Raw genomic sequence first — 14,745 nt, 5'->3', positions numbered from 1 at the left:
GAAAAAAGAGAAATCAGTACAAAATCATTTATAGTGACTTATGCAGTTAATGATATAATATTACAACATATAAAGGTCATAACTATAGTCATAGTGTCCATGATAGAGAGGCAGCAAAAATAATACACATCGTCATACCTGTTAAACATGCATTAGAGCACGCTGCAATGGGAAATACGACCACAAGGCATAGGGGGAAACCCCCGGGGGGCGAACACGGGAGACCGACCACAAATAGGGCACAAAAAGTACTGCTGAAGAAAGATGAGGTCTGGAAATTCAAAGTAAAAAGGATATATTTTCAGTTCCATATACATCCATCTGGAGTCTCACCTGACAAGGGGAAAGGGAAATGGCATCTGATAATGTCAGATTGAGCCAAAGCCCTTGGAACTAAAATATTCAAAAAAGAAGAGAAGACTGAAGAGATAACTCTTACCTCAATATTGCCCAGCCATGAAAAAAGGGACGGGGACTGGGTGAGATGATGTTGCTATGTGTGGTAGATCAAAAATAAAGGATCCACAAGAGTGCTTCCTAAAAAAAAGGGCAGAAATACAATAATATATATATATGGTATATATCAACCAATGGGGTTAATGTGAGGTGTTCAATCAATATATGTATCATATCGCCACAAGAGTAAAGCTGGTGAATTTGACCCTAGGGTCAACACCTCTTAAGTCAATATATATAAATATGTGAGCGTTGCCCAATGGCACATACATCTAAGAATCCATAAGTACATTGAATAATAGACCATAGGGGAGATCAATAGTAAAGTAAGGTATGTGCGATAAATGTACATAGTCAATGAGGAAATAAGCCAATATAATAGGCTCACCCATCGTTGATAGTACTACAGATTAGGAGGTACAATGATCGGAGCAAAAATCCCCAGCGTTACCTGATAAGAAGACACGGGTCACATCCAGTCCCCGCAGATCGCGGTGGTGGACGCCGAGTTGCCGCTATTTGTATAGACAGGTAACTCCACCCGGATGACGTATAGGACGTGCGTCCTGACGAACATCCGGGCTGACGTCAGGGATGCGCGCGCAACTCGCGCATGCGCATCAGCCGAGGGCCCGCCAACATCCCCGGACCGCTTGCCGAAGAGGTGTTGACCCTAGGGTCAAATTCACCAGCTTTACTCTTGTGGCGATATGATACATATATTGATTGAACACCTCACATTAACCCCATTGGTTGATATATACCATATATATATATTATTGTATTTCTGCCCTTTTTTTTAGGAAGCACTCTTGTGGATCCTTTATTTTTGATCTACCACACATAGCAACATCATCTCACCCAGTCCCCGTCCCTTTTTTCATGGCTGGGCAATATTGAGGTAAGAGTTATCTCTTCAGTCTTCTCTTCTTTTTTGAATATTTTAGTTCCAAGGGCTTTGGCTCAATCTGACATTATCAGATGCCATTTCCCTTTCCCCTTGTCAGGTGAGACTCCAGATGGATGTATATGGAACTGAAAATATATCCTTTTTACTTTGAATTTCCAGACCTCATCTTTCTTCAGCAGTACTTTTTGTGCCCTATTTGTGGTCGGTCTCCCGTGTTCGCCCCCCGGGGGTTTCCCCCTATGCCTTGTGGTCGTATTTCCCATTGCAGCGTGCTCTAATGCATGTTTAACAGGTATGACGATGTGTATTATTTTTGCTGCCTCTCTATCATGGACACTATGACTATAGTTATGACCTTTATATGTTGTAATATTATATCATTAACTGCATAAGTCACTATAAATGATTTTGTACTGATTTCTCTTTTTTCTTTTTTATTTTCATTTTTTTTCCACTTAAGTCGTTATTTTCATGACAAATATATCTATGTGACACCCTCAAAGATACCCCTGAAGAAGCGGCGGCAGTGCCGCGAAACATGTTGGGTTAATGGCTGTGGGCCACTACGCCTCCTGCACAAAGACCATCCATTGTGGATGCAACTGGGTATAAAGTATATATACCATCTACCCTTGTGTTAGGAGAGTATATATATATATATTTGTATGATACTGTATGGCTGTTTATTGTACATGTTTTTAACACAATTCATTTTTGTACAGTATATTGTAATCCTTATAATTACAGTATACTTTTTACTGTTGTTTCAGAATAAAATCTTTTTCATGTTTTTTTACTAAAAATAAATTCTCTCTAGTCTTACTCTATATATTAAGGAATACTTAAGCACCCCAATTGAAAAGTCCCCCCTTGTGGCACCCCTAATGAATCTTTCACGTTATAATACTTTTTAGGGACGTGGTGCTTTATATCTGTTAAAAATTTGTAGAGATAGCCCCTTTTTCTATATAGTCTATTGGTGGACAACACACCTAGGTGCCCTACGCCTCTGACTATCTCAAACATTCTATTATCTATCTGTACATTTATATTTCCTTATTTGTAACTTTTGGCTTTTTTTCTTTCCCCTTAGTAGGGATTGTTATTCATAAGCATGGATTTATCTGGTGAAGCCTGGACGGGTTTTATGTCCACAATTCAGTCGACCTATACATCAAATCATAAAAATGCTGAGGAGCTAAAAATATATTTGCAGAAGGTTTTCGGGCTTTTAAAGAGGAAATCACACCTCTACTGGCACATCAACTTCCTGCAAAAATATGTAAGTGAGGATTTAAATCCGCAGGGTCTGAGACTTCATACGTTTCCGACCCTAAAAAATCCATCTGATACCTTTAAGAAGAACTGGGAAGCAGCCCTTGATGAATGTACTAAAAATCTTATGAACATTCTAATAGGACAATATAAAGCTGACATGAAAATTCTAGATGACGAGATTAATGATCTTAATCTTGAATATAAACATGTCACTGAGTTACAAGAATTTGCAGGAAAGTGGACTGATATCAAACTCAAACTAGAGAAACTAAATGAAGATATTTTCTTTAAAAAACAATCTAAATTTAATCGAGACAAGTTGGCCTTTATGGGCGGATACGCACATAAATGGAATGAAAAACAGCCTCTACTGGCTGTGGCACCTAGACAATCGGGTTTACAAGCTCACATAAATGACCAAACTGATCATAATGTATCTAATCTCTCTTCCATTCCTTCACAGATGAACGCACGCCCTCCACCTGCACGTTCTAGAGCACCTAAACGCACTCGTCACGGCGGTGGGTCTCCTTCTAACCCAATGGGTAAGAGACGCCCTTCCCTTCCACAAACCCAAGTCACCGATCTCACTCCTGCACTACAAAATATTTTATCCAACCCTCCCCCTCCATCACAAACTTCACACCTTTCACAGGATGATGGGGTTTTTTTAGACCCACAATCAGGGGCCATCCCGAAAACGATCAAAAAACAGACCAAATTAACAGGTTTTGTTATTCAAAGTCCCAACACCACCACACCCCCATAGAAAATCACTCTGACGCATTCAATATTATAAACCTCACTCCATTTCCACTTACACCTGATCAGGTCGAAGTGCTACAGCTAGGTCTGGGTTTCTGCCCAACGCAACAGATAGACGTCTTTGACACGATCAAGGACGTCTATCTGTTTGCTCGTAACCTGACCTATAAATTTATGTTTGATGACAAGAGACAACAAAAGAGACTTGAACTCGAACTCACGGAACAACTAAAAAACTACACCATGGAGGAATTTCGGGCCCTGAGGGACCTCATGCTCCTCTATGAGGAGGGGTCGGTTGATCCGGTGGATCCCCGACCCCCCTCTGAGGGTCCTGGGGTCCCAATGGACCTCCCTCGGAAATCATTTAAATTGAAATCACAGAGATTCCCTGATTTGACCATTTGTCCTCAAATTTGGTCTTTTGTCTGTGAGACAATAAGAGATTTGAAACGGACTCGCTGGTTACCCACGTCCGAAAACCTCACGGCATCACAAAGATTGGCTCTCCAGCATTTACAGAAAAATCCGCATTATGTCATAAAACCCTCTGACAAGGGGGGGAATGTGGTCATAATGACGCACGACCAATACCAAAATATGTGTCTCGATATTCTAAGTAACCGTCGATGGTATATCCCCATCCACCCCGATCTAACTATAAACTTTCAAAATGTCTTAAAAAATCTATGCTTTGAAGCTTTTTCATCCGGGATCATAGATAAAGATGTACATGATTTCATCATAATCAAACATCCTAGGATCCCTACAATGTATTCTCTGCCAAAAATACATAAGAACCCCAAAAAACCCCCTGGCAGACCCATTGTCTCTGGGATTGGTTCAATTTCGGAAAACGCAAGCAAATACGTTGACTTTTTCTTACGTCCCTTCGTTCAATCTCTACCGTCTTTCATTCAGGATACCCCTGACCTACTTAGACGTATTGATGGTATCCAGGTACCCCCGGATGCCCTCCTCGTAGCGGTGGACATCGAGGCCCTTTACTCGAGTATACCGCACGAGGAGGGCATCCGGCAGGTTGGATCATTCCTCTATGGCCAACATCAACGTACATGGCCTCATAGTGATTTCGTTCTGTCCCTCCTTAGATTTATTCTAACTCATAATTTTTTTTACTTTTATGAATACCACTTATTTACAACAGCAGGGTGTCGCAATGGGAACGTGCTGTGCCCCCTCCTATGCAAATCTATTCCTGGGGGGGTGGGAGAGGCACGTTTCCTCTTGCGACACCTATGCATCTTGGTTGACAAACGTAACACACTGGTTTCGGTACATCGACGACTTGTTCCTAATCTGGACAGGCCCCCAAGTCGAATTAGAAGAAATGCTATCTTCACTTAATGTGAATGACTTTAATTTAAAGTTTACCTACAATTTTCATCCAGAATGTATTATTTTTTTAGACATCGAAATCAGGAAGGACATGAACGGCTATATCACTACGAGCCTGTACAGGAAACCTAGTGCAGGAAATATGTTATTGCACGCCTCTAGTGCACATCCAGTTCCATTAAAGAACAGTATTCCCTTTGCGCAATATTTGCGCATAAGAAGAAACTGCTCCTTGGAACCGGATTTCCTTCGGGAAGCTAAAAAATTACAACAGAGATTACTTCTAAGGGGATACTCTCGTACAACCCTAAGAAAAGCCTTTAATAAGGCTAAGGCACTGACAAGAGAGGACCTATTACAGCGTAAAAAGAAAGTGGATTCCAACCCCACGATAAAGATAATCACCCAGTTTTCCAATAATCATGAGCAACTCAGAACCATATTCCAAAGACACTGGCATCTACTAAAAGAGGAAAATACCCTTGGCAAATATGTCAAGGAATATCCTGAAATCGTGTTTAGACGAGGTACATCTCTTAGAGACTTGTTGATTAAAAGCCATTATACCGAGGACCGACCTCGACCCGGGGGCAGACTGGGCACTTACCAATGTGGTGGCTGTTCCCGCTGCCCTTGGATCGAGGAGGGTCCGATTACACAGTTACCTAATGGCTCCTCCCACAGACTGCGGGGATCCGCAGACTGTGCGACCCGGGGTGTGATATACCTTATGACTTGCCAGTGCTCCGCCTTCTACGTTGGCAAAACGATCAGACAACTAGGCCAACGAGTGGGGGACCACATATACCATTCGGGAGGGGGGAAAATCCTTACCCCGGTCACCCGACATATAGGGTTACACCATAGGTTTGATAACTCAGTTGTTAAATTTAGAGTACTGGAAATCATTCCCCCTGACCCTAGAGGAGGCAACTGGGATCAGAGAATACTACAGCGTGAAACCCTCTGGATAGAGAGGCTAAACGCTACTATACCTCCAGGATTGAATGAGGCTCACTCTTACAAAGCGTTTCTATAGGTCTTATATACTGTTTTGTGCTTATTCCACTTTTATGTCTCTTTTCCCCCCTTTTTTCCCCCCCCCCTTTTCCTTTTTTTTCCCCTTCCCCCCCTTCCCCTCCCCCCCTTTTGTTTTTTCCTTTATTACTATTTTGTATAGTATTTGTTTACCTCATTCTCTCATCCTTTTTCCCCCCTAGCTTATTCCTATTGTCCCCTTTCTGTTGCTGCTTAAAACTACTTTTCTCTCCCGGTCCAGCATCACCAACATTATCCATGCGATACGGTCAGTAGATTCATATATGAACCTTAGCATCCTGGGGAGTTGTACTACCTTTATGGATAGCCGGGTTGTGGACGTATATCGTCTCACTACATGTGTATCATTTGTTTTTCTTTCTATATGCCATACATATATTGTAACCCTTTGATTTATATTTTGCCTGTTGTTCTTTCATTATTGATGGCACAATGAACATTTTGGCTTCCTATATTATTTACATTTGTTATGATTATATTTTTAGCGTTTATTATGTCCATGATACAGTGTCCAGCATTATATCACATTCCTCTTTTTGTTCCTGTTTATTTTGGTTCAATTTCGGCATGCAGTCTGCTTATTTTTGATCCACACATATTGGGATGCGATCACTTTGGGCTCCCCCGATGGCGGACACGTGACATCAGGTGTTGCCCCTCCCCCTCTGTTGGGGGGTTGGAGTCGATATGCCGATTTGGCTTGCCCCTCCTTCCCTTGCCCACATAGCCGTTTCTATGGCTTCGGCAAGCGGTCCGGGGATGTTGGCGGGCCCTCGGCTGATGCGCATGCGCGAGTTGCGCGCGCATCCCTGACGTCAGCCCGGATGTTCGTCAGGACGCACGTCCTATACGTCATCCGGGTGGAGTTACCTGTCTATACAAATAGCGGCAACTCGGCGTCCACCACCGCGATCTGCGGGGACTGGATGTGACCCGTGTCTTCTTATCAGGTAACGCTGGGGATTTTTGCTCCGATCATTGTACCTCCTAATCTGTAGTACTATCAACGATGGGTGAGCCTATTATATTGGCTTATTTCCTCATTGACTATGTACATTTATCGCACATACCTTACTTTACTATTGATCTCCCCTATGGTCTATTATTCAATGTACTTATGGATTCTTAGATGTATGTGCCATTGGGCAACGCTCACATATTTATATATATTGACTTAAGAGGTGTTGACCCTAGGGTCAAATTCACCAGCTTTACTCTTGTGGCGATATGATACATATATTGATTGAACACCTCACATTAACCCCATTGGTTGATATATACCATATATATATATTATTGTATTTCTGCCCTTTTTTTTAGGAAGCACTCTTGTGGATCCTTTATTTTTGATCTACCACACATAGCAACATCATCTCACCCAGTCCCCGTCCCTTTTTTCATGGCTGGGCAATATTGAGGTAAGAGTTATCTCTTCAGTCTTCTCTTCTTTTTTGAATATTTTAGTTCCAAGGGCTTTGGCTCAATCTGACATTATCAGATGCCATTTCCCTTTCCCCTTGTCAGGTGAGACTCCAGATGGATGTATATGGAACTGAAAATATATCCTTTTTACTTTGAATTTCCAGACCTCATCTTTCTTCAGCAGTACTTTTTGTGCCCTATTTGTGGTCGGTCTCCCGTGTTCGCCCCCCGGGGGTTTCCCCCTATGCCTTGTGGTCGTATTTCCCATTGCAGCGTGCTCTAATGCATGTTTAACAGGTATGACGATGTGTATTATTTTTGCTGCCTCTCTATCATGGACACTATGACTATAGTTATGACCTTTATATGTTGTAATATTATATCATTAACTGCATAAGTCACTATAAATGATTTTGTACTGATTTCTCTTTTTTCTTTTTTATTTTCATTTTTTTTCCACTTAAGTCGTTATTTTCATGACAAATATATCTATGTGACACCCTCAAAGATACCCCTGAAGAAGCGGCGGCAGTGCCGCGAAACATGTTGGGTTAATGGCTGTGGGCCACTACGCCTCCTGCACAAAGACCATCCATTGTGGATGCAACTGGGTATAAAGTATATATACCATCTACCCTTGTGTTAGGAGAGTATATATATATATTTGTATGATACTGTATGGCTGTTTATTGTACATGTTTTTAACACAATTCATTTTTGTACAGTATATTGTAATCCTTATAATTACAGTATACTTTTTACTGTTGTTTCAGAATAAAATCTTTTTCATGTTTTTTTACTAAAAATAAATTCTCTCTAGTCTTACTCTATATATTAAGGAATACTTAAGCACCCCAATTGAAAAGTCCCCCCTTGTGGCACCCCTAATGAATCTTTCACGTTATAATACTTTTTAGGGACGTGGTGCTTTATATCTGTTAAAAATTTGTAGAGATAGCCCCTTTTTCTAAAATTAGAACTACCTCCATTTTGTTCTCTAGGGCATCTTGCTGGCAGAAAATATATCTTTGGGGGGTTTTAACTAATCTCCAGGCCCAAAATGTTAACACGAGTGCAAAAATAACTCAAAAACAGCTCTGGCAGTGAAAGGGATAATATGAGCTAGATGGAATCACTCCCCTGTGATCACACTCTAAACATTAGAGCTCCCCCTAGCTGCAGCCTGGTAATAACATTACTAGGAGGTCTATTCAATAAGGTGCTACACCCTTCCCATCTTTATATAAACGTCTCCTGACATTTAGGGGTCTATTCATGAAAAATGTGCATAGCAATTCCCCCCGTGAAAGAGCATGTCCTTTCCTTCTGAATGAACGGGGGCAAAGAAAGAATGTTATTAGGCTATCTGCTGGTCGAATGTTTTCCATTGGTTTAAAATGGAAAATACCACTTTTGGCCACTACATGGAGCTAATTTTTGTATACTTAGTGCCGTCCAATGACTAAATTCGGTATTTTCTGCTTCAATCAATATTTAGTTTAATTAACTAATGTCCTTCAGTGTCTACTGGACTCATAAGCAGTGGTGTATTTTTGTTTTGTGCTGCCCTAGGCAAGACTAAAATTGGGCGCCCCCCTCCTCCTCCCATGTAAATTTGCCCCAATCCTTCCTTTTTAATGGATGTGACTCTCTCCAAAATTGAAGGACTACAAGTCCCAGCATGAGCCTCTGAGATCTCACGAGAGGGGGGTGAGAAGGGGAGGGAGAGAGAGGGAGGGAAAGAGAGGGAGGGAGAGAGAAGGGGGATGAGAGAGGGGGGTGGGTGAGGGCGGATGAGAGAGAAAGGGGATGAGAGAGGGGGGAGGAGAAAGGAGGGAAAGAGAGGGATGAGAGAGAGAGGGGAGATGAGTGAGAGAGAGGGGGCATGAGAGAGAGGGGAGATGAGAGAGAGAGGGGGGAGATGAGAGAGAGAGAGGGGAGATGAGAGAGAGAGAGGGGAGATGAGAGAGAGAGGGGGCATGAGAGAGAGAGAGAGAGGGGGCATGAGAGAGGGGGCATGAGAGAGAGAGGGGGGGGCATGACAGAGAGGGGATGAGAGAGAGAGGGGGGGCATATGAGAGAGAGAGAGGGGATGAAAGAGAGAGGGGGGGCATGAGAGAGAGAGAGAGGGGGCATGAGAGAGAGGGGATGAGAGAGAGGGGATGAGAGAGAGAGGGGGGGGGTGAGAGAGAGAGGGGGGGTGAGAGAGAGAGGGAGAGAGGGGGGGGATGAGAGAGGGCGCATGAGAGAGAGAGGATGAGAGAGGGGGATGAGAGGAGAGGGGGTGAGAGAGAGGGCGGTGAGAGAGGGCGGATGAGAGGGGAGGGGGTGAGAGAGAGAGAGAGGGGATGAGAGAGGGCGGATGAGAGAGAAAGGGGATGAGAGAGAGAGAGGGGGGAATGAGAGAGAGGAAATGAGAGAGAGAGGGTGAGAGAGGGGGGGGGTGAGAGAGAGATGGGGGTGAGAGAGAAAGGGGGGTGAGAGAGAGAGAGAGAGAGAAGGCAGTGAGAGAGAGAGGGGGTGAGAGAGGCAGCTCTAGTAATCAGTGGCCAATAGAGTCTAAGGCGGAGGGGGGCGGCTTTTATGACGCTCCCCTGCGAAGTGCCGCCCTAGGCCTGGGCCTTGTCGGCCTAGGCCAAAATACAGCACTGCCTGTGGAGGAGTCCCGCAATTCCTGCAGTTGCAGGTTTTAATGAAGATCTTCTTTAAGGAGCAGTGGGATTAGGTAAGGAAACAATCCCGGAAGGACCCATAAGAAAGCCCCCATATGAAGCCCACCCCCAGGCAAAAGGACCGACTGGGACCAGGAGATGCTGTGATTCCCCCAGAATGAGGTGAACTGCGCTGGGACAAAGGAGCCACGTCTATTATAGGTCAAGTGATACAAGCGTATTACTGACCTCATTAAGGTGAGCATTTAGTACAACTAGAAGTGAGATCACCGAAAAGACCCGAGACACGGAGATTAAAGGTGGAGGAAGATAATTGACACTGCGGATCACCTATTTTTTATACTCAATTTATTTCAATTTTTTCACAATTTGGATTGGACACTATTTATTTTTACTTTGATGAGAATACCAGTGTTTGTGAAAGTTTCCCGCACAAAATGTACTCAGCCAATGAAAGGTAAGGACTCCATTTTTATTTTTCTCCTGCTATCAATGGCCAACACGGGACAACACTTCATCCATGTCTTTGGTGATCTCTGATCTCCTTATGAAGTGTTTCTTACACGATGAAGATCAGCCATGGAGTATATCTGAGGTGTATATCAGGGTGTGCTTCTTCCCCACATGTCCACCAACATTCATATAGAAGACATTTCCCACACTTAAGACACTAATACACCTCAAGGGACCCCTGATGTAGAGGAAGACAGGACTTCAGTGAGGAACAATTCCCTCACTCAGGACAGGAAAGTGGCTTCTCCCCCGTGTGAGACCTCTGATGTGTGCAAAGATCGGACTTCTGTGAAAAACATTTCCCGCACTCAGGACAGGAAAATGGCTTCTCGCCCGAATGAGATCTCTGATGTCTATAAAGATCCGACTTCTGTAAAAAACACTTCCCACACTCAGGACATGAAAATGGCTTCTCCCCCGTGTGAGTTCTCTGGTGTCTATAAAGATCGGACTTCTGTAAAAAACACTTCCCACACTCAGGACAGGAAAATGGCTTCTCCCCCATGTGAGATCTCTGATGAGTGTAAAGATGGGCTTTCTGTGAAAAACATTTCCCGCATTCAGGACAGGAAAATGGCTTCTCCCCCGTGTGAGATCTCTGATGTCTGTAAAGATGGGCTTTCTGTGAAAAACATTTGCCGCACTCAGGACAAGAACGTGGCTTCTCCCCACTGTGAGATCTCTGATGTGTGGAAAGATGGGCTTTCTGCGAAAAACATTTCCCGCACTCAGGACAGGAATGCGGCTTTTCGCCTGTGTGAGATCTTTGATGTCTTTTAAGAGAGAACTTATCTGAAAAACATTTCCCACACTCAGGACAGGAATACGGCTTCTCCACCATGTGGGATCTCTGATGTGTATTAAAAAGTCTCCTCCCTAAAAAACATTTCCCGCATTCAGCACAGGAATACGGCTTCTCCCCTGTGTGAGATTTCCGATGATTGTAAAGATTTGACTTATCTGAAAAACATTTCCCGCACTCAGGACAGGAATACGGTTTCTCCCCCGTGTGCGATCTCTGATGAGTATAAAGATTGCCCTTCTGCGAAAAACATTTCCCGCACTCAGGACAGGAATACGGTTTCTCCCCCGTGTGCAATCTCTGATGACTGTAAAGATGTGACTTCTGCGAAAAACATTTCCCGCACTCAGGACAAGAAACTGGCTTCTCCCCTGTGTGCGATCTCTGATGACTGTACAAATGTGACCTCTGTGCAAAACATTTTCCACACTCAGAACACGGATACGGCTTTTCACCTGTGTGATATCTTTGATGTATAGAAAGCTGGGACTTTGTTAAACAAACTTTCCCACACTCAGGGCAGGAAAACGACGTCTCACCTGTGTGAGATCTTTTATGAACCAGAAAACTGGATTTAAATTTAAAACGTTTTCTGCACTCAGGACAGGAATATGGCTTCTCACCTGTGTGAGATCTTTTATGCTCATTAAGACTGGATTTAAAACAGAAACATTTCCCACACTCAGGACAGGAATACGGCTTCTCACCTGTGTGGGATTTTTTATGCACACGAAGACTGGATTTAGAATTTAAACTCTTCCCGCACTCAGTACATGAAAACCTTTTATCTGTTGGAAGGACAGCACTGTCCCTCACAGTCTGAGGTTCCTCAGGATAAGAGGAATACGATGGTCCGGCACTGTCCCTCACAGTCTGAGGTTCCTGAGGATAAGAGGAATACGATGGTCCGGCACTGTCCCTCACAGTCTGAGGTTCCTCAGGATAAGAGGAATACGATGGTCCGGCACTGTCCCTCACAGACTGAGGTTCCTGAGGATAAGAGGAATACGATGGTCCGGCACTGTCCCTCACAGTCTGAGGTTCCTGAGGATAAGAGGAATACGATGGTCCGGCACTGTCCCTCACAGACTGAGGTTCCTCAGGATAAGAGGAATACGATGGTCCGGCACCGTCCCTCACAGTCTGAGGTTCCTCAGGATAAGAGGAATACGATGGTCCATCTACACTGTGTGGTGCCGGATGGAGATTTGAGGTAGCCGGGTTTTCTCCTGGACTATACTGTGTGATGTCCTCATCTTCTACTTTACAGTCTGGAGACAAAGTGAGACAATCCTCTGAGGTTTTCCTCATCTCCCGTCCATCTACTAAAATAGAAATACAAAGATTATTACTAGACATCAGCAGATTGGTTCCCCTAAACCAGGACTCCGCCCACATCAGGCAGCTTTGTCACTGAGGATCTTACAATTCCCCCCTCAAGGTAACTAGTAAATGGGTCCTCTGATCTCCTACCATTTCCTTTCTTTATTCATGGACCTTAGGTCAGAGAGTGAGGAAACAACGAGAACTGTCTTTTATAGGAGTGATAGTGATGAGGGGATTATAGGACGAGTGTCCCCCTCCCCCTCTGTCACTCATCGCCATCTTCCAAACACAAGAACTCCTGTACTTCCTTATTTAGTCCATGATTTAGTCATGAATAACAGCGGGGCTGAGCCCCACCAGAGGTCAGAGAGTGAGGATGGGGGGAGAACAACCAAGATGAAGACTGGACTGATCCTGAAGACCACCATCATTGGGTTACTGACTCCTCCCTCATTATCACTTTCTGTTTAAGGTTCCAAAGTTGGAGGATGTGATCACATTATTATCATTGTGTTTGTGTGCATTAAAAGTCAATAAAGTGCGCAAATCCCCCCCCCCCCCCAAAAAAAAAGTAAACCCACCATTTTATTCTCTAGGGCCTCAGCTTAAAAAAAAAAAAACTGTATAATGTTTGGGGGTTCTAAATAATTTGCAGTTATGACTGAATACATTGTTTCTACATGGCTTAAAGAATGAAAGGGTTGGATCTATACTGGTATGGACTGGGTAATGTGTTAGGATCTATACTGGTATGGACTGGGTAATGTGTTAGGATCTATACTGGTATGGACTGGGTATAGTGTTAGGATCTATACTGGTATGGACTGGGTAATGTGTTAGGATCTATACTGGTATGGACTGGGTAATGTGTTAGGATCCATACTGGCATGGACTGGGTAATGTGTTAGGATCTATACTGGTATGGAACGGTTAATGTGTTAGGATCTATACTGGTGTGGACTGGGTAATATGTTAGGATCTATACTGGTGTGGACTGGGTAATATGTTAGGATCTATACTGGTATGGACTGGGTAATGTGTTAGGATCTATACTGGTATGGACTGGGTAATGTGTTAGGATCTGTACTGGTATGGACTGGGTAATGTGTTAGGATCTATACTGGTATGGACTGGGTATAGTGTTAGGATCTATACTGGTATGGACTGGGTAATGTGTTAGGAAGGAAAGGATGCCACGTCGTTTGATGTAGATGTAGCACCCTACAAGGTAGGAGCTAGGTAAAATATAGTGGGCCTTGTCTGGTTATCAGCAGGGCCATGGTTTTCAGCTGGGCTGTCATTGTTCCCAGGTGTGGCTGTTGAGACTGGGGAGTCTCCACACTGTGCTCAATGAGGGCTCCCTCATTGGGCAGTGGGGGAAACCTGGCCAATGGCTCACCCAGGCCTGTATCTACCCCAGAAAGGCAGATTCTGCTGCACAGCATTCTGGGAGTGGGTATAAGTTTGGGGGGAGCACATGACACAGCGTCTTTGGCGGGAAGCAGAGTCCCAGGAGGGAGAGTGCGGCTGTCTTTCCTCCTGTCAAGAGAAATCAGGTGTCCCAGGCGGATTGCCTGAGGGGACAGAGGGCTGAGCTGAGCTGCAGAGAGGATCCAGTGTGCCGAGGACCAGATGAGCTGAGAGGGGACGAGTTTCAGGAAAGCATTCCCTGTCGTGAGTGCTGCAAACTGCCCCTGGGGGTCTGCCTAGTAAGAGGGGACCACTCCGGAGAAGGTCAGAGGGATCCGGAAGCCGTTGCAGGAGCAAAAGGAAAGGGGGTGCCAGTGTTGACCCTGAAGAGTAAAACAAAGATACCGGACTGTTCATTGTCTCAGATCTCACACTTGGGTGTTCAGCCTAAATGGGCTGCTGGCGTTTCCGGTAGCCATGGCAGACCCACATCAGGCCCAATGCCTGGAAATTCTGCTACATTAATGAAAATTATCACCCTACAGAGGGCTGAATTCACCCCGAAATTCAAAGTGAAAAAATGATGCAGCAGGCGAGTCCATTTGGTGAAATGTCATTGCAGCAACTCAGAATGGTCCTCAGTAGTTTGTATGGCCCCCACGTGCTTGTATGCATGCCTGACAACGTCGGGACATGCTCCTAATGAGATGACGGATGGTGTCCTGGGGTATTTCCTCCCAGATCTGGACCAGGACATCACTGAGCTCCTGAAC

The 14,745-nt window shown here is 44.3% G+C and overlaps 1 protein-coding gene across 1 annotated transcript in view; it reads right to left on the bottom strand.

Annotated features, from left to right (window-relative positions):
* LOC309564445 (uncharacterized protein) overlaps positions 1 to 14,745 on the bottom strand; it is a 382,799-nt gene that overhangs the window by 211,882 nt on the left and 156,172 nt on the right. Inside the window, 1 exon segment of the mRNA XM_082269075.1 lies at positions 10,907 to 12,024. Within this exon segment, the coding sequence (XP_082125201.1) occupies positions 10,907 to 12,024 (1,118 nt within the window).

Source organism: Pelophylax lessonae (assembly GCF_965119305.1).
Source record: "Pelophylax lessonae genome assembly, chromosome: 9".
NCBI lineage: Eukaryota > Metazoa > Chordata > Amphibia > Anura > Ranidae > Pelophylax > Pelophylax lessonae.
The sequence above is the reverse complement of the archived record's forward strand: the minus strand, read 5'-3'. Positions and strand labels throughout refer to the sequence as shown.